The following is a 19,276-nucleotide window of genomic DNA, read 5'->3' as shown; positions in this document are numbered from 1 at the left end:
ATGTGATTTAACACCTACGTCAGGAGCCTGGGGCAGTATTTAAAATGGTAGAAGTGCAAACCTCGTCATGGAGTCTGTAAGAGAGGAACAAGGCTAACCCAGACTCTCATTAAGATGGATAGAAGAAGTCCTAAAAGGGTTGAGAAAGTGCAAGCAAAGCCAGTGTAAATACACGCGCTCACAAATATATACAAAGGCATACACCAATTTACACAGAAGCATGGCTGGAGACCAAACACGTACAGTCATTCCCTCCCATTTTCCCTACAGTGTTGTCTGTGTTGAAGGCTTTTTGAAAAGCCAGTTGAGTCATCCCTTTGGAATGCTAAGAGCATCGATTTTTCTCTTCTCTCATTCGCCTTTTTTTTCCCTTCCCTCCCCCCTCCTCCTCTTCTTGTTCACCCGCCAATTGTGCTTGCTATAGAAACGCAGGCTTTTGATGGGTTTCAGGAAAAGAGAGTTAGAGAGACCGTGAGTAGCACAGGAGATGGTCTGCTGACTTGGAAATAGGACAGGTTCCAATGTGAGATGGGAAAACTAAAACGAGTAGGAGAGCTATTCTATGGAAGGGGCCGGAGGAGGAGAAAAGGAGGGGGCTGTTTAGGGTTATTCAAGGTTTCTGGTTTAGTGAGCGAACTGGAGGCGCTAAGTGGATGTCTGGAAAGGGTGGGACCCTCTCCCTAGCTACTGCATTGAGAAAATTAATTTATGGGTCTTGATTCATCTTAATTTCAGTTATTACCTAGTGAAGTAAAAAGTCTGGGTCACTTAAAGGAAATGATCAATAAATGTAGCTAAATTAGACTTTCATGGTGTTGCAAAATGTACGTGTAATCAAACAAAAACAGATGCTCAGGCTTATTCATACACACTTGCAAACACACACTGGTTAAAATTTCCTCTGAGTCCTTGTATCAGCTGATGCACTCAAGTGGACAGGGATGGAGTGATAGATTGGGGGTTATTGATTGGCAGTTTGTGTGTATTTGTGTGATGTGCTTGTTTGTGGCTACATGTATCTACCTGTTTGTGTCAGTCTGTCCTCTTGTGTGTGTATACGTGCATATGTGATGAACAAGCCAAGTCAGATGCAGGACATCAGTGCCAGAGGCCACCCCATGATCTGTCCTATTTTTACAGGGAGGTATCCCTGGCATCTCCCCAAACGTCTCCTGTGCAGGGAGAAAGTAACGGGCCTGGGTGGTCGGCTGTAACAAGAGCCTTTTGAACTCATACGTGCCCTTTCTTGAGCATGCATTCTGTTACATTTCAAAGGGTATAATGTCCTGCAATGACACGTGCATATCCACAAGCGTGGAAGAAAAACACTGCTTACATAAGTGAGTGGATATAGGGTTCCCCAGGGAGTGTTGCTCTAAGCTCTGGTCTCCAGTTTCAGCTAAGTGGGGAGAAATCTATATGAATTGCAACATTATCGTACATTTGGAAAACAGGTTGGGTCTTGCCACCTTTAATGTGATGCAGCCCACTTTCCCACTGGCCTAACATTGGAATTGTACAAATGTTAAATAGTGTTTAAGTACATCAAGTAGATTGAACCACAGAAACTGTACCCTCATAGTGATCATCTCATTTGTTCCTTCAGGTTGGGGTGAGCCATACCCCCAACAGAAGGAATCCGCATCATGGGGGGAGCCTAGTGCTGCTCCGCCTGTGACTGTGGACAACGGGACGTCTGCCTGGGGAAAGCCCAATGACAAGAGCTACAGTTGGGGTGACGGCAGGGATAGCAGGGAGTCTGGGTCAGGATGGGGCAGTCAGCATAAGTCTGGTATGTGCACAAAGCAAACCCTACAAACATCTGATTGCAACATCTGTAGATAATAAGCAGTCTGGTGTGACTAAAGTGTGGCAGAAAAGAGGTGAATTTACTTGCTAGTAATCTGTTTCTACATCTCCCTCCCTTCATGATAGCTCCAGGTCCCAAGCGCATGGACACATGGTGTAGTGACGAGATGGGAAATAGCTGGGACCAGGAAGAGGAAGTGGAGATCGGCATGTGGAGCAACAATCAACAGGACAGCAGATCCCATGACCAAGTCACCTGGAACTACAAGCATAAAAGCTCTACTAAGGTACATTTATCTCATCTTTGCACTTTTTTCTATTTGAAATGAGGCCATTTAATAAAGGGATGGAGTCTTCTTTATTTATTAGAAGTTTTTAAAGCCGTCCTAACAGTGCTCCCCTCTGTCCACTCTGTTTCAGATGAACAAACCAGTCAACAAACAGGATGATCCCTGGATGAAACCCTTCATCGGCCAGTTCAGCAGCATGAACTTCTCTGTAAATATTATTAATCATTCAGTTAAATATTCCTTGTGTTTGTGTCCCTCTAGCACACACGGAGCTATTGATAACTTTCTTAATGAAAGTAGTGTTTCGGAAGCAAAAACAGAAGCTGTAAGTACAGAGGAAAGCTTTCTATTCACTATGAGACACTCGTTAAGTTAGTTTTCCACCAGATGACTAGGGCTGTGCGATATGACCAAAATCTCATATCCCGATATAAGAATTCTATCGTCCCGATAACGATATAAATCACAAAAATGTAACATTTTCTGTAAATTCTGTGAATCTCGGGCAGCTCGACTTGTGGGAAGTGTTTCCAGCTGGGCGTCATGTAGCTGGAGTCGAGTGTTTTAACCGATGCATGAAACTATACATTTTTAGACATAAGTTGTAAAGGCCGCTGTTTTCTTTGTGATTATTTATTACACAGCCTGTTCTAACGTTTGAGTTTAAGGTTTATTTTTTAGCACCTGGCGGCTCTTTTTTAATTCTCATCCATAAATAATCTGCTCTTTCACATGATTCAGTTTATTTTGAAAAGTCTCAACAGGATCTTGAGCTTTATTGTGAAAGATTTATGTGGAACATAAACAAGCGGACACGCGATGCTGTTACCGTTGTTGTTGTTGCTAACGACAACGCATAAAAACAGGCGCTTGTCCGTCCGTAGTGTGGTTATATAAAATACAGAGAAAGAGAGAACTTAAATGAATAGAGCCACTACAGTGACCATCAAAACGATGAAAAAATATTGCCGTAAACAGTTTATTTTGCGACACCACGAAACAAACGATAGCGTAAAATGAAACAATAGACGCTTTTATATCGTCATCCGATATATATCGTTACATCGAACAGCCCTACAGATGACTCATGTCTACGTTAAAGCATGCTGAAGTGTTTGGTTTTTCAAATGTAATAAGCCCTGATTCAAAGAATGCAAGATTTATGCTGTTCCGTCTCCGTAATCACATTTTCTTGGCTTCGTTCTTGCAGAGGGACTCCCCTGATGACTCCATTAAGACTGGAGCAGGGATGGTGCAGGACAAGCGTATGGACATGGGCAGTATTGGGGACTTCAATGGAGTTATGGGGAAGAATTCTGGGTCTCGGCACCACCTCCACAAGGACTCCACCATGGATCGCAGTTCTTACTATGACAAGGTATGGAGAAGCATGAGCGGAGTTACATGTACAAGGTGTATTCTTTCCGGAGCTGTGCTGTATATGCAGGCTTGAGGTAAATAACTGATTCTCATAAAGGGCAATGTCTTAGTCTGCTGTTATGGTGGGGTAGGTGTAGAATGAAGTGTGCCTCTGGCTTTACAGTGCCTCACAGTGGGGGTTTTAATGCAGTGCAGCTTGCTGGTCTAAAACTAGTGTTTTATTTCACTCTTTCCTCATCATGTTGTATCATTATCACTAGAAGCAAGCACATGTCAGTACAAACTGTTCCGGCTCAGTTTGGCTTGCTGCGTTTCCTTTAGCACAGTGTGCTCCTTCTTATTAACTCTTATTTCATCCTGCTATCTCGTTTCTACCATCACGTCCTTATTTTTAGCTTCTCATTCTTCTCGTACCTCTTTTGCTCCCCACACTGTCCACTCCCTGCAATTATTTCCTTCATTTCCACACATTTGATTCTTTCCTCGACCTTCAACTTGTCTTTGGTTTTGAAAAAAAAAAATTAACTTTCTTCTTTTTCTTCCCTCTCTGTGCTTCTTTTGCTGCTGGTGTGCTTCCTGTCCCTGTGTGCTTACCGTCCATCTGCTGTGCACCTGGCCTTGCTTCTGCAGCTTTCACCCTCTGCTTACGATATCCCAGCTTCTGATGAACTCTCCTCCAATCAAAGCATGAGCCTTTCCCCCTCCAATTCTGCTCAGTCTGTCTCTTGTCTCAATTCTGGGCCGTCTGCTTCCCACTCTAGTTCTGGGGCTGCTGGGCAGGTGAGTGGAGAAGAATGAAGAGAGAGTTGTCTTGAGACGTTAGAAATTCCCTGTTTGATATGAAGATTTTTCACTTGATGCGAAGAAAGAATTAAATCAGTGATTTTTCCCCTGCTCACATGGGTAATACCAAAGCTTTGCCATTATTTTTAGGTAGGGGCAAGACTACCGGTGGCAGTCTTCCCTTTGAGCAGCAAAGAATACAAAGCTGTGTTTCCACCAGAAAAGTGTACACAGAGCACTGCTGGGGGGTTAATGATGCTCTGTTCTCCCGCAGTACTGCTTATGGTGTGGGACAGCTGTGTGATGAAGTCCTAACCTAAGACATCAGAGAGAGAGAGATGATTGGGGGGTGATCAAACTTTTTCAGGCAGTTATGGTTAAGAAAATGCCGACAGCAGGCTGCTTTATTAGTAACTTTAACGATATTAGCCTGTTTAGAAATTATGTTTATCCACAGCATGGGCTCTATTTATGCCTGGAATAATTCAACAACCGTGGTAATAGTGGTGGAGAATTCCCACTTTAACTCTGCTCCAGAGAAACTGATGTTGGCTCTGAGCCTCATCCATAAAAATAGCTCTCTTTTTGTAATGGTGTGCCCTCTAGTGGACGTCATGGGATATTCAAATGGTGGGGGAGGTTTTTTGTTTGTTTTCTTTCTTATGGCAAGTTTTGACTGCACACAAGCGTCTAACCTTGTGTGGTTCATTCTCATTGTTTGTCAGGGTTGTTTCTACACTGTTTTACATTTTTCTTCTTTGTTGTTTTGTCTCCCCCCCCCGATTAGAATGTAAACCCAATGTTGGGCGGCAACACCGTAGCACAGGGCCGAGGTGGCCCCCAGTCCCAGCCCCCTCCTCAACCCAGTCTTCGTAATCAAGTGCCTCCACCCATCCTGCCCGCTCAGGTACCCCACATAAAAATAAAACGCACAAAAGGTCACACTCAGAGTGAGTTCTTGTCTCTGTTACTCCTGATTGTTTTCCAACACTCAGTCCCAAATTGTTGTTGTTGTTCAGGTTCCTTCATCCCTGTTGAAGTACCCGGGAGGCAATGGCGGTCTGAACCCTCTGTTTGGCCCTCAGCAGATGGCTGTTCTCAACCAGCTGTCACAGCTAAACCAGATCAACCAGATCAACCAATTACAGGTGAATACCGGCGGAAAAGAAGTGTATAGCTTTAGATTTTTATTTCTAGTTTTTACATGAAAACAACATGACAGAAATGGAGCCATAATTCCTAACTGTAACATTAACAACACGATGGGTTTACATTATTCTATTTCTCTGCAGCGTCTTCTCCTCCAGCAGCAACAGCAGAAGGTTCAAAGCCAGAGACCCATGCCTATGGGACGTCAGACTGAACAGGTGTGTGTCTGGGTGCTACTAAATTGCACTCGTTGTCCCAGTGGTCTTAGCTCCTTGGTTGCTTTCTCTAACCGTGCACCTTGTGTCCTTAGACACGTCCAATTGGTTCCTCTCCATCACCGATGCAGCCACCACGACACATGGACCCCTCGCTGCTGAAGCCGGCCGCGCCCCTCAAGCCGTACCTGGATAACTACATGTCCCACAGCACCCCTGAGATGCTGAAGGATGCTGCCACTCTTGGATCCTTCAGCAACTTCCCTTTAAGTAAGTCAACTGCTACTGCTGTTATTACAGATTAGGCACCCTAATCATAAACTAGTTTGACTGGGTGGAGAAGTGAGGTGATACTTTTTATTTGACACTTAAGACCTCAGATTTGTAAGAAGATGATCATGAGCAGGATAGATCTTGGGGATTACATTTTAGTTTTACCTTTTAAAATATGCAGAGAGTTCTTGATTATCTGTTGACATGTACTCTTCTGTCCTGTTTCTCAGACTTGAATTCTAACCTGAATGTACCCCTGGACATGGGTGTTGGTGGTGGTAGTGGTGGTGGAGTGAGCTATAAAGAGCCACCCCAGTCCAGACTGAAGAAACTTTGGGCTACCGACCCTCCGGAGCAGACCAGCAAACCTGGTACAGACAAAGCATTTAGTTTGTCACACTGCATGCTGTGGTATTGTTTGGCTTTCTGGGGGAGGTATCCATGAGGTGTTTACTATGTAAACAGTGAAAAAATATTGGTCTTTAAAGTGACTAAAGCATCCCCACACTTTTTCTCACTGCATACTTTAAACTCTGGCTTTAATGGTTTATATGTTTGTGTTTGTCCCACAGGTGCTATGTCGTCTGGGCTGCGTCTGGAGGACTCCTCCTTCTATGACTTAATTTCTCCTGGCCCCTCTCCCCTGAGTCCTCCCGGCCAATCAATGGGCTCGGTGGGCGATGGCTGGCCACCTCGTGCCAACTCCCCCCCGCCCCATGGAAACACTGTCACCTGGCCCCCAGGTACAGACGCCTTTAAATCCACCAGAATCCCCGAAGTGTTTGCGTTGAACCCTGCTGATGTCTGCCTGTGTTTTTTGTTCTCAGAGTTCCGGCCCGGGGAGCCTTGGAAAGGTTACCCCAACATTGACCCTGAGACTGACCCATATGTGACCCCCGGCAGTGTCATCAACAACCTCTCCATCAACACCGTCCGCGACACAGACCACCTCAGGGACAGGAACAACGGTAGGCCACGCACATGCCAGATCCCTCCCAATAACTGTAATGGTAGAACAGACCCACACTGACCCCTCCTGCTGATGTTTCCAGGGCCATCCTCATCACTGAACACCACGATGCCTTCTAACAGTGCCTGGTCATCCATTCGTGCCTCCAGCCACAGCGGTTCCCTCACCAGTACAGCACAAAGCACTTCAGGTGTGTAGTTTGGCTCTGCTTTAGTGAAGTTTAAATGTTTTCTTTACCTTATTTATTTATTTATTGTAAACTTGAAAATCTTTGTTAAACGGGTTTTGTTTTTCTGCTCTCGCCTTGCAGCCAGACCCAGTGAGTCAAAGTGGTCTCCCGGCAGCAGTGTGTCAAACTCCTCCCTAGCTCATGAGCTTTGGAAGGTCCCCCTGCCTCCCAAGGCGCTGTCTGTGGCGGCCCCCTCCAGACCACCGCCTGGCCTCACCAGCCAGAAGCCCAGCCCTGCCTCCTCTGGCTGGGATGGCTCTGCCCTGAGGCTGGGGGGTTGGAGCACCGCTGAGTCCAGATACACACCTGGTAAGAGAAGCACACCCTTTAACCTTAATTCCATGCTGCAAAATGAGCAGAACAGACTTTGGGGTTGTTGTTTTTTTTGTTTGTTTTGTTTTCAAAAGATTTCAAGACTGTATAGAGAAGCTTGCGATAAATTTTAAAATGCACGGCTCCTCTCCTGTGCAGCCTCAACTTGACCACAAAACCAGCTTTAGCATCCTATCCCAGCTGATGATTGACTCTATGGTGTATGTATTGACAGGTTCCAGTTGGGGTGACAGCAGCAGCTCAGGGAGAACCCAGTGGCTCGTTCTGAAAAATCTCACACCTCAGGTAGTTGTACTTTCATTCTGTTAACGTTATCACAATCATTACTTCCATGTTTTTTCACATATTTTTCACCTCTTATCACTTCCCGTGTTTAACTCAACTTTTCTTTCCCCTTCTTCCAGATTGACGGCTCTACATTGAGGACTCTGTGTATGCAGCACGGCCCTCTGATCACATTCCACCTCAACCTGCCACATGGTAACGCTGTGGTATGCTACAGCTCCAAGGATGAGGCCGCTAAGGCCCAGAAGAGCCTGCACATGTAAGACCATCACACGCAAATATGGGCACTTCTTACTTTTATTTATTCAGCTTCTCTTAGAGCAGATGACCTTGAATAAAAACAGGCTGTTGATGCCAAATTAACTTGTCATAGACAGATTAATCACAGATTTGTTTGACACTCAGTCAGATGTCCCCTTTACAGATAACACATGCATTCTTCCAGGCATATAACACCCCCCCCCCCCCAAAAAAAAAAAAAAAAAAAAAAAAAAAAAACCTCCCAAAATTAAGTGGGGAATTGCAGTAGTGGACAGTTGGCTGTTTAAATGGATGGAAAAACAGCCATATGATGTTGTGTACAGACAAAAAGTCTCACTCTTGTCTAACCTGCTCTGTTTCTACAGGTGTGTTTTGGGGAACACTACTATTCTGGCTGAGTTTGCCAGCGAGGAGGAAATCAGCCGTTTCTTTGCACAAGGGCAGTCAATGGCCACTCCCTCCTCTGGCTGGCAGACCCTCGGCTCCTCTCAGAGCAGAATGGATCAGTCTCACCCCTTTCCAAGCCGCGCTTCTGAACCCAACCAGTGGAACAGCAGCGACCTTCACAGCTCCTCCCTCTGGGGTGGGCCCAACTATTCCAGTAGCCTGTGGGGGACTCCCAGTGGCACCGAGGCAGGGAGGATCAGCAGCCCTTCTCCAATCACCTCCTTCCTCCCAGTGGATCACCTGACAGGGGGCGGGGACTCCATGTGAGCTGCCCGCCAGTGAAACGGGCTCGGGGAAGGGTCAGTAGAGAATTATCAATAATCAGCAGAATAGAGACACAAATGTAGTTCTATAAATGCAATGGCACTAGTTGGACTCCTTCTCATTTACAAGATATTCAACAAAACGGGGTCTCCCCTGTGGAAAACAAGTTACGTTTCTCTCTCTGCACATATGTCCACTTTGTTTTAGCCCAAAAACATATCAGTCGGAATACTTGAATCATGCAGGCCAATTCTATAATGTGAACGGATGGATATTTGCCTCCAGGTAGTGCTCTTTCAGACCGAAAAAAAGCTTCAATCGAGCTCATTATTATTATATGTATTTTTTGTTTCTTTCGTCATGTTTATTTGAATTCCAATTCTTTTTAACATTTTATTTTTTTGTTTTACTTTTTTTTTTTTTTTTGCATTTGTTTGCTGACAATGTTGGAGTATGAGCTTTTTTTAACTTTGCACTGAATGTGTTGTTTTTTTCTCAGTATAATCTGCAATATAGAGGGAGCAGCCAGTTTTTTCCAGTGTAGCTGTTTACTCATTGAGGTCCTTACTGTGTGTGTTTGTGAGAATTACTGTGTGTGTGCGCGCGAGCTGTGAATGAGTACGTGTGCGCTCCTCTCTGCCTTGGCACGCCTACCTTACTGCGTTGTCGTGGAGTTCAAGATCAACAGATAGTTAAAGAATTAAACCTGACTTAGGATGATTATCTGGTGATAGTTCAAGTGACATTAAAAGTATTGCACCAATTTTGTTTTAAAACTAAAGAAAGTTGAGCTCTGCAGTGCAAAGGACTGTAGCCGCAGCTGGGACTAGTAAGCCCCGCCCATCCTAATATAGGGAGGCGGGGGCTATCTAGCAAGCCCCTCCCCCCCCCCCTTTCTCATTAGCCCCCTGGCAGGCAGGTTTTAGTGGGGGGGAGGGGGGGGAACAGCACTTTCAGAATAGGCTTTCAATGTTTTGGAGGTGCCACACTGCAACCTCTTGTTTACAAGACTTGGGAGGCAGAAAGTGTGTTCATTCTTCATTTTAAAGAGAAGATGGAATAAAATTTTTAAAAAAAAATGCACAAAAAAAATTTCAAAACGCTTTCAAAAAAAAAAAGATAAAAATTTTTAAAAACAGAAAAAGTTAAAAAAAAACAAACAAAAACAACTCTTACTGAGGATGAAGACGATGCTTTGTAACTCTGGGAATTCGGATCAGTGTTTTTTGGCCATGGCGTTGGTTATTTTGAACTATTCCTCTTTTTGTCTGCTAAATAACCAGCAATGGTTCTCAGGAAATCAAGCCAGTTTTCCCCCCTTGTAGTTTGAATTAAAGAAAAAAACTACTACTCCTTGTAGGAAAGGAAAATACAACTTCTAGCACTGAAAACTATGTAAAGGTCTGTAAGTTTTCGTTTTTGTTCTCTCTCTCTCTGCCAAATAACTGCTTTAAGCTGGAGAAGCTCAACACACTGCTTTCAATATGCTGTCTTTTGAGGGAGGGAGGTGAGGTGTGCGGGGAGGGGGAGGTCGAGGACACTCCCGGCATTCCTTCTCCTCCTACTCTTCCTCCTCCTCCACTCCACTGATGTTTAAAAAAAAAAAAAAAATCAAGAGTGGGGATCGTTTAATGCGTGAGCGCGTGACTGTGAGCGGGGAAATCGTCGTGTCTCGTCAGACTTATAAACCAAGAGAAAGGCGACTCTGTATCTATGCATACTGTAGCCTCTCGCATTCACATGGCCTACTGAGAGGCGTTTATTTTTTTTCTCCCTCTTCGACCATGTGTCACAATGTTTTAGCTGTTTAACAAACATTACTCGCTTTTCCTTTTTTTTTTTTTTTTTTTTTTTTTTAAATTTCTCTCATTGCCACAAATGGTGTTTTGAAAAAAAAAAAAAGGAACGAAGAGAAAAACAAAAATCAGAAAAAAAAACAAAACTCTCGTTTTGGTTGAAGAAAATATTTTAACAGTAAAAAAAGTCGTCCACATTTCATTGCCTTGATCCTAATTGTGTCCGAAGATGCAACAACAAGTCAAGTGGCTTCTACCTGTTTACAAAATGAATATGATTGTATTGTACTGTTTTATTTTCTTTCCTTTGGGGCAAAGGGGGGGAAGGTGGGGTACTCATCTGAAGTTCCTGACGTACGTGTGTGTGTGTGTGTGTGTGAGTGTGAGTGAATGTGAATTGTGGAGGTTTTGTGTGAGAACAGCGTGAATGTAAAATCCACCAGTGGCGTTTTTCTTCACAACAAGAGAATAACAGATTTATCTACCAGTGATTGTTTAGTTACTTTGATGCACAATTTGTTTGTTAGGGTCATGGGGGGGAGAGAAGTGTCAGAGGGGTGCATGAACGACGAGTCAGCATTAGCGAAGCCATGGACCTTAATTATCTTTTCTTCATCGTGTTTGTGCGTGTCGTCCCCCCCCCCCCCCCCCCCCCCCCTCTCTCTCATGTAGGCTTTTATTTCAGAAGTACTAGAAGCTTTAGGTTTTTATTTTTTAAGCTTAGCCCGTGAATATTTAACAACTTCAAAGCAAACGCAGTGAGACAGAACCTTGAGTATTAGCCAGACTTGACAGTGATGTGTGCCAGTATTGAACCGCTCTCTACCAAATAATTCAATCATACAAAAAAATTAGTTTACTTAATTCCAGATCTCTTTGCTTATAAATATATATAAATACATACTTACATATATCTCTTATTTGTATTTGTTGTCGTTGTGTTGAACAGTTGTTATCAAGTGGAACATCTGAGCTTTTTTTGTTGTTGTTGTTAGTTTTAGTCTGACACGTTGAACTGAGGAGACTTGGATTTTGCACTTGGGTGGATTCTAGAGGAAAAAGGCCGAAAGCAAAGCTGAGACAGATTTTTAGATTTTCAGGTCTCTCTGATGGAGAAGGTGCGCCTGTGAGTATTCGACAGGGTAGAGTGTGTGCGTGCGCACGCACGCGTGTGTGTGTGTGTGTGTGTGTACTGTGATTTGAGAAGATGGTGCTTTATTGGTCTCCCTTGGTTGGTGCACCTCCGGCTCTGAGCTGGGCCTGAATGTAGCTGAAACGGTTTGTAAAAGTATAAAAGACAGCGCAGCCTCAAACGTGCATGAGGGGCAACAAAAAAAATTTGTAAATTTTTTTTTTTTTGAGAAATTGAGCAGCAGTCACTGTTGCCGTGGTGTCGCTTGACTGAAACGAGGCTAGGAGGGGACGGGACTCGCGATTGGCTGCTTCTTCCTGGCTTTTCAGGGATAAAGGGTTGCACTTTTGCCTCCTCGCTGGCTTATCCAGGATCAGCTCCTCCTCTCCAACTCCTAAGCTTAACTACAGGGAGAGGAGACTCATAACTGACAGGAGGTCTGAGGCGGGGGGGAGGGGAGGGTGGGCTCTCAACTGTCTATATTCCCTTACTGCTCAATGACATTACTTTACACTTTGTTCATTCTGATTTTTGGCAGCGCTGTCGTTCCTGGCGCTGATTTGAGAGCAGCTTTGTCCATCCTCAGTTAAAAGAAAAAAGGATACTATTACCGGGACAAAGGCTGACCCCAGATCAGCAGCTCAGGTGGCAGCATTGCTGTGCTGTTAGAGAAGGGACAAGCAACGTCTGGAAAACGCCTCTCAATAATGTCGTTACTGTTTTGGTTCCATAATCGTGTTTGTATCTACTGTCAGCCTGCGTGAGACTGTTTGTGTGTGTGTGAGTGAGTGAATACATCATCATGCCAAATCGAGGGAGGGAAGGAAAGGGATAAATCCTTTTTTGTTGTTGTTTGGTTGTAGTTGTGTACGTGTGCATACGTGTACTTAAAAAGCTGGACAATATTAAATGCTTGAAGATTATAAAAAATAAAAAATTTAAAAAGTCATTTGCAAAAGGATGATGTGAGGAAAACCTTTTTAGTAAAGTGAAAACCACCACGAGCAATGTACAATCCCCAGGGCTGCCAAGCAGCTTCCCGACAGGGCCAGACGAGGGGAAGGAAAGGAAAAGGAAGTAGCGGGCAGGAGGGAAGCTGGCTGGTGATACTCTACTACTTTTTAATGTTTAAGAAAAAAAATGTGACTTTTTTGTGTTTCTCTTGACTTAAATATCCTGTGAGTAAATGCTATATTATATCATAACACACCTGACGGCTCCTACAGTCGATCAAAAAGCGCTAAGGCTTATTTTTTTGACAGGAAAAACAGAAAAAAAACAAACAAAAAAACAAACAAAAAAGAAAAAAGAAAAAATACAAAAACTGTGAGAATCTGCTGTCTTTTTTTTTTTTTTTGTCGTTTTACATTTAGTATGAACACATAAACAAACCCTGAAAAGCTTTAGTCTAACCAGCACAAAGATGTGGGCGGGTGGGGAGGGAAGGGTGGGTTTATCGGGGAAAGGGTGGGTGTCGCTCAGAGAGACTATGCAGTGGAGTGTTTGAACCCAGGCTTACATGTCCACCTTGGGTTTTTCTTCTTCTTTTTTTCCCCCGTCTTTAAATAAAACAAAAACAAAAAAAATTCCCAAAAAAATGAGTAAAAACCGCTGAAATGGGATTCCCACTAATATTCCTCAAACGTGTCGTGCCATCGTTAAATTGTACAGCTAGTACAGCTACTAATAATAACAATACAAACTGAAAAACCTTTATTACCTAGCAAACGGCGGGCCAGTTGTAGCAGGAGGAGGACAGGTTAAGATTTGCAAAAGTCCATTTTTGTCGATTTTTCTCGCAGCTCGAGCGAGGCCGGTGAAACTGCAAATTTTACACGACTACAGTGCTTTTTTTTTCTTTTTATAGAGATTCTATCAATCCAGTGTGTAGTTGGATCACCTGTAAACCTATTATGCACATCGCTTTGGGAGACTGTTGAAACTATATATAAAATATATATATGAGAATATAATCGTACAGTGTCTATAATCAACGAGGGGGGCGTCTTCCTCTCTTGCAAACAAAAACAGGAAGTACCTTTTTATTTTCAAATGTCTTCCTCGGGTCATCAAAGGATTTTATCTTTAAACTTCGGTGGAATCTGCACTTTTTGAAGGACAATCTTTATTTGTATGGGTATAAAAATTGACAAAATAAACGAAGTCGCCTGATATTAATGGTATAAAAAACCAACTCCAGTGTGCTCTAATAATGAATGTCTCCTCTGATGCTGTCTACTTGTTTGGTTTCATTTTAATCCTTTTATTCTCCTTCCTTTTGTTGCTTGGTTTGTTCTGTATTTTTTTCCTCTTTATTTCTTTCTGGATTTTACTGCTCTTAAGAGAATCTGTACTAAGGTGTAGAGTAGTGAGTAGTAGGTCTTCTGTTGGCTGTACTCGTATACTGAATTACTGTTTGTAACCCGCTGGCTTCTGCAGCCAGCATACAAAGCTGTATAACTTGGGTACAACCCTCAATAAAAGACTAATACACAGCGGCCGCCTCCCAGAGTCTTTATTTCTCTCCGTGTGACTGAAAACTTCTGCTTCGTGCTCCCAACAGCATCTCTGGCTTCAGAAGACGCAGGCATGCTGCTGTAAATGAGGGAGCAGCTGAAAGTAGCTGCTGCTTTTGTTTGCTTGGACAATCTCTCAAGACAAGGTGATGTTTCCTGTGACATCAGGATTTTAAAGCCCTCTGAATGCTTTGGTTACTCAAAGAAAAGCTTTTAATTTGGTCTGGTTTATAGAAATCTGTCTTAAATTGAAAGAACTCAGTTTCGGTAAACTCCCACGCTGGGTTTGCTAATTTTATTATTGTGTAAATGTGTTAGTTGTGAGTTTATTTTTGACCCTTTAAACCAAAGTATCATATTTTATACGCAAGTTTTTGAGACTTCTACATTTATTTTTTTCCCTTTAAAAAAAAAAAAAGTTGCACCACAAAAACATACCTGATGTAACAAATATGATAAAATTGCATATTTTTTTTACTTCATATTTTATTAATTTTTCATCGGGAGGTTCACAAAGCACACAATAGAATTTTCTCGCAATTATTTAATTGGCCAGGTTTTAAAGGGTTACATTTTATTTTTTTTTGTAAAGGTGCATTTAGGTCGGGTACTGAAATAAAAACACTTCAGTCCCAGCTGTGTGAACATCCTGCAACAATGGCACCTCATTCTTCATGTGTGGACACAAGATTAAAACTCAAGAACTGTCTTTATTGTAGTTTTGTCCTCATCTTACGAGGTAAAGAGTGAGGGAACATGAAGCTTACCTTTAAATCAGTGCACTAACAGGGTTATTGCATAGAACAGGGGTCTCCAACTCCAGTCCTCAACAGCTACTGTCCTGCAGTTTTTAAATGCATCCGTACTCCAATGCAGCTGAATCAAATGGTTGATTAACATTTTCAGCATGTCATCGGGTTTGATAACAAGCCAGTTATTTTATTCAGGTGTGCAGACAGTAGCTCTCGAGGACTGGAGTTGGAGACCCCTGGCCTGGAGAAAACAGATTTATCTGAGCTGCTGGTGGATGGAGCTGAAGTTAATCTTCTGGTTCTGCAGATGAAAGCTCTTTGTATGTTTAAAGTATTTACTGATTAATGATGTGGAGCTAGTTTAGCTTTATATACAGTCTAGAAACCACAGGCTTATATGCTTAAGCTGTATTTTTGGGAGCTTTTTTCCTTTGACAGGTCAGTAGTGGATGCAGGTGGTGTGTGAACCTCCCAGCATCAAGCTTCGGTCTACCTCCAACCCAAAGTAGATGAGAAATGAAAATAGATGGATAGTTATAGCAAATCCCAGCCAGTGGAAACAAACTAAAAGAAGTGCAGCTGAATCTGGGTCCTTTTTACTGGACCCAAAGCGGAGTAACAGCAGACACGAAAGTGTACAATGTGTCTTTATTGATCTATTAATGACAAATTGTACATGGGACCACAGGGCGGAGCTGAAATGAGAACAAAGCAAACCAGTGATATAATCTTGTTTAATATTAATGATTTTTTTTTTATCTCCAAGCTCTCCTGAACATGTTCATTTAAATACAGTCAAACACGAGACAGCTGAAGCCAACGTCGCCATAATGGACACAAGAGTTGAAGTAGGAAACTGGTGCTCATCTGCTTCACGAGAACTTCCTGTTGGGTGGGTGGAGGTGACCCTATCTGGGCACAAAGGAATATAAATTGAGCACCGACACAACGTGTGACCAAAGACAGAAAACGGGGCCTGATGGTGACTTGCCTCTGGTGTGCTACAGAGCATATTACTCATAAACGTCTTTCTTGTCTGCGATGTACTGTACGATCTCCTCAGGAGTCATCAACTTCTCTGCTTCTGCATCTGGGATCTCAAAGCCTGCGGCACAAACAAGTTACTGGTTACGGCGTGTGCTAAAGAAGCCATGTGACATGCATCGATAATGCTGGACGAATAAGCAGCTTTCTGCACAGATGGTCACAAACATCTCGCTGGTACTACGTCCTCAACTGTAGGTCACACATATTAAAAGCTGTTAGTCTATTATCTTCACTGATCAAAATAAGAAAAAGTCCTCTGATTCTGATTTAATTCTTCTCTCTCAAAGCACTAACAGCACGCCTCATTCACACTCCAACAAACACACTGAAGTTTCGGGTTCAGTATCGTGCCCAAAGATGCTTCGGATCAAACCACCAACCTACTAATTAGCAGAATGCCTGCTCCATCTCCTGATCCACAGCCACCCCTGTTTAAAATTTACCTCCCAAACAGATTATATAAATCAGCTGAATTATTACAAGTCAAAAAGTAAAAAGCAACAAACTGCAACCTTCATTAACCTTCTCAATTTTCAAGATAAATCCAATAAATACTGTAGAATGAGGTGTACTACAGTGTTTCTACCACAGGATATAATCGGAGCATATCCTGCTTTATGTGGGACGTCCACACAGAGTGTCGCATTTACCCTCTGAAGACAAACTTGACAGCACTTTGACACTGCAGACGCTCAACAGGCAGGAAGACTGCAAGACTGATGTTTCATATCCACATACTCCCACTGTGGCTGTACAACAGCAGTCACAATCTGCACTTTAGGCATCGTAGGAGTCAGAAACATCTCTTTTGCTGACTTAATGCCTAAAGCCATAGTTTGGAATAGTTTTCTATGCAGTATAAAGAGGTTTGCTCTCACCAAACTCATCTTCCATGGCCATGATGATCTCCACCTGGTCCAAGCTGTCCAAACCCAAATCTTTCATGAAGTGAGAGCTCGTCTGCAGCTGTGGAACAGAAACCAACCCGAGCGTTAGAAATCCAAGCTTACTTATACAGAAACTTACAAACACTACAGGCATTTCAGGGTGCTTTAAAATAAAAACAAAACCAAATCTACATGAGGAATGATAGTATTAATTTTAGATTGTTTTTCCAAGTTAAAAATCTAATTGTTATTAAATTCAATACATTAAAATCAGTAAACTTTTCAAAAACAATTTCCATGAGCCATTCTGGACAGGGATGAGTCACGATTGCCTAATTTCACCTCACAGATGCCTGCGAATGTATTCTATTCATACATGTTTCAGCTAGAATTCACTGAAGGTCTCTTGTTGTTCTCACCTTCTCTGGGTTGATCTTGTCGTAGAGCTTGAGTACATACATGACTCGTTCTTTGATGGTTTCTAGAGTGAGGGGGGGCAGGTCTCCGTACTGTCGGCACAGCACACCCACCGAGGGGATCTAAGGAAGAAGAAGAAGGAAGAGTTTTAGTGCAGAAGGGAGTGGGGGGTTGTGATCATGCAGCCTGTACATTAGCTTGCCTTAAGTGAGTGTGTATTACATACAGTGTGAAAAGATGCAATATCTTCCAGTACACTGCAACAGTACAGATGTAAAGGCTGGAAAAGGTTTATCCAAGTTTCAAAATAAAACTTAAATCTTACGGAACTTTGACCAAGAAGAAATCTGTGCTGGTCCTGAAGCTTTTAATGTGTGGCTGATTTTATTATCTCGTCTGTAATTACTGCGTTATGGTTTCATTTGACTAAATTTGCAATTAAACGCATTTATCAGCGCATTAGTGTTCACTTACAACTCTGCACACAGCTCGCTAAAACACCTGTAACATTTTTTCTGTGTTATACAAACACACTTATCGTAATACACAATAACATCCGCACTACAACAGTCTTTTACCTTTCTGCACATTAGTACCCGATGTTTAGCCAGAATCAGCCGTGCAATGCCAAGATAAAGAATGAAGTCTGTCAATGAAATCACCGACTTTGCTAACTAGCTAGCTAACTAACAGGGCAAACATGGCTGTCCCGTTTTTAAAATCAAACGCCTCCGTGTTTCGTGTTTCTCTGCCACAACAACACAGAGTCGTTGAAAGCGAAATAAGCTGCTCGTGTGACACCGTGAACTCTCAGCGGGCTAGGCTGGCTCCGCAGGTCTGAAAGACATCGGTAGGTCACAGCGGCTAGGCCGCGATGGTTCAATGTTACCGGAGACTCACCCGGCTCTGGACGAGCCACCGCGTCCTCCGGCTGTCTGCTGCGAAGGAGAGAGGTCGGTGGACGGCCACCGCCTGGACGGCAGTGACTCTTAATGCGAGGTTACTGGAGCAAAGCCTCAACGAGGGCCGAGCAAAGGAGCGGACACACTGCTGCAGGACACGAGCCGCCATGACGGAAAGCAGTTACTGAAAGCTGCCAGCGTGCGAGGCGAAGAAGAAGAAAAGCGGGTCAAGGGCTCCGTGTTGCGCATGCGCACAGTGCAAACCTTGTGTTTATTTCTAATTTGTCGCTTTATCTGCGCTTTTTTAAAACTGTTTAAACATTTCTCACCACGAGCACATGGGCATTGAGAAACTGCCAATGACTTTGATTTAACTGGAAAGTAAAAATGAACTTTCACATTCATAAAACAAGACGTTGATTGTGCATATGAAACAAAAACAAGTATAGAAGATGTTGCTTTCAGCTCTTTAGGTGTACAATAAGAGCTCCTGTTAAAATGAAGTTATAAAGTCTACACAAATTAGACAATAAAAATGGACAAAGACAAACTTTTATTCTCAGTTTCTCTGGATTAAGCTGTGTTTTTCCCTTTTTCTCTGCCTCCTCTGGTAGCTTTGACTGCTTGATTGCTAGATCCAGGTAGCAGTAATGTCTCCAGGGTTTCAGGCAGATTACACTTCAGTTAGTAAGAGCGACAGTCTTTTTCATCCTCCTGTTTCTTCTGCATCCGTCCCACCTGCCTGAATAACATATCCTCTGAAAAAACCCTCGAGTGTCCACAATCACACCAAAGTGCTCTTCCTCTCTCTAAAGGTTCCAGCTGTTTTTAACTTTGCCCATCAGTGCTGCACAGCGCAGGTAGCTTTTCATGCGACCACTTCAGTTAAACCCAGCTCAACCCTCTCAGTGTCTTTAGTCTCATTGGAGATACTCCAGAGTCTTTATCACAATCCTCCACGGCGTGGAGCTGTTTCACAGAGGAGCCGTCTTACTGTTTGTCTCAGGGTTCATTAAACAAAAAACACAACAAAACTTACATATGGATATGTATATCTATGATAAAATAATAATACATTTTGTAAGTTGTTTTTTTTTTTGACAAAGAACCAATATGTGGCTCCCTATTTTTAAAAATGT

General features: G+C 42.9%; 2 protein-coding genes across 12 annotated transcripts in view; one reads left to right on the top strand and one right to left on the bottom strand.

Moving 5' to 3' along the window:
- The window catches only part of LOC146633416 (trinucleotide repeat-containing gene 6A protein-like), a 36,126-nt gene extending 25,618 nt beyond the window's left edge, over window positions 1-10,508 (top strand). For 8 of the 10 annotated variants that reach the window (XM_085351491.1, XM_085351484.1, XM_085351485.1 and 5 more), the window contains 17 exons: window positions 1,607-1,792; window positions 1,936-2,096; window positions 2,230-2,307; window positions 3,310-3,477; window positions 4,110-4,259; window positions 5,050-5,169; window positions 5,282-5,410; window positions 5,555-5,629; window positions 5,722-5,896; window positions 6,130-6,270; window positions 6,472-6,642; window positions 6,727-6,867; window positions 6,952-7,059; window positions 7,180-7,407; window positions 7,646-7,716; window positions 7,836-7,975; window positions 8,343-10,508. In XM_085351491.1, coding sequence (XP_085207617.1) covers window positions 1,607-1,792; window positions 1,936-2,096; window positions 2,230-2,307; window positions 3,310-3,477; window positions 4,110-4,259; window positions 5,050-5,169; window positions 5,282-5,410; window positions 5,555-5,629; window positions 5,722-5,896; window positions 6,130-6,270; window positions 6,472-6,642; window positions 6,727-6,867; window positions 6,952-7,059; window positions 7,180-7,407; window positions 7,646-7,716; window positions 7,836-7,975; window positions 8,343-8,691 — 2,591 coding nt within the window. In that variant the 3' untranslated portion in view covers window positions 8,692-10,508. The remainder of the gene's footprint in view (window positions 1-1,606; window positions 1,793-1,935; window positions 2,097-2,229; window positions 2,308-3,309; window positions 3,478-4,109; window positions 4,260-5,049; window positions 5,170-5,281; window positions 5,411-5,554; window positions 5,630-5,721; window positions 5,897-6,129; window positions 6,271-6,471; window positions 6,643-6,726; window positions 6,868-6,951; window positions 7,060-7,179; window positions 7,408-7,645; window positions 7,717-7,835; window positions 7,976-8,342) is intronic. The other 2 variants (XM_085351493.1, XM_085351492.1) reach the window with 1 other exon arrangement.
- A 5,038-nt stretch (window positions 10,509-15,546) lies between these two features.
- On the bottom strand, window positions 15,547-18,340 carry ndufab1b (NADH:ubiquinone oxidoreductase subunit AB1b). Of its 2 annotated transcripts, none has more exons than XM_085352221.1 (5): window positions 18,136-18,340; window positions 17,238-17,357; window positions 16,810-16,897; window positions 15,872-15,989; window positions 15,547-15,792 (listed from the first exon to the last, which is right to left on the bottom strand). In XM_085352221.1, exons 1-4 carry the CDS (start codon window positions 18,304-18,306, stop codon window positions 15,898-15,900), a joined length of 471 nt encoding a protein of 156 aa, XP_085208347.1. In that variant the 5' UTR covers window positions 18,307-18,340; the 3' UTR covers window positions 15,547-15,792; window positions 15,872-15,897. The 2 variants fall into 2 exon arrangements, with proteins under 2 accessions (XP_085208347.1, XP_085208348.1); XM_085352222.1 differs by having other exon boundaries at window positions 15,876-15,989.
- Window positions 18,341-19,276: the final 936 nt, after the last annotated feature.

This window comes from Diplotaxodon limnothrissa, linkage group LG4, assembly GCF_057381915.1.
Source record: "Diplotaxodon limnothrissa isolate DT_005_m linkage group LG4, D_limnothrissa_male_GT1.1, whole genome shotgun sequence".
Taxonomy (NCBI): domain Eukaryota; kingdom Metazoa; phylum Chordata; class Actinopteri; order Cichliformes; family Cichlidae; genus Diplotaxodon; species Diplotaxodon limnothrissa.
The sequence above is the reverse complement of the archived record's forward strand: the minus strand, read 5'-3'. Positions and strand labels throughout refer to the sequence as shown.

What these genes read in the sequence shown, in the direction of transcription:
- ndufab1b (XM_085352221.1), bottom strand. Translation starts at nt 18,306, where the DNA reads ATGGCGGCTCGTGTCCTGCAGCAGTGTGTCCGCTCCTTTGCTCGGCCC. An exon ending in GGTGGCTCGTCCAGAGCCGG is followed by an intron (nt 17,358 to 18,135) that starts GTGAGTCTCCGG and finishes CTTCTTCCTTAG; the next exon opens with ATCCCCTCGGTGGGTGTGCT. An exon ending in GGCCATGGAAGATGAGTTTG is followed by an intron (nt 15,990 to 16,809) that starts GTGAGAGCAAAC and finishes TTTGTGCCGCAG; the next exon opens with GCTTTGAGATCCCAGATGCA.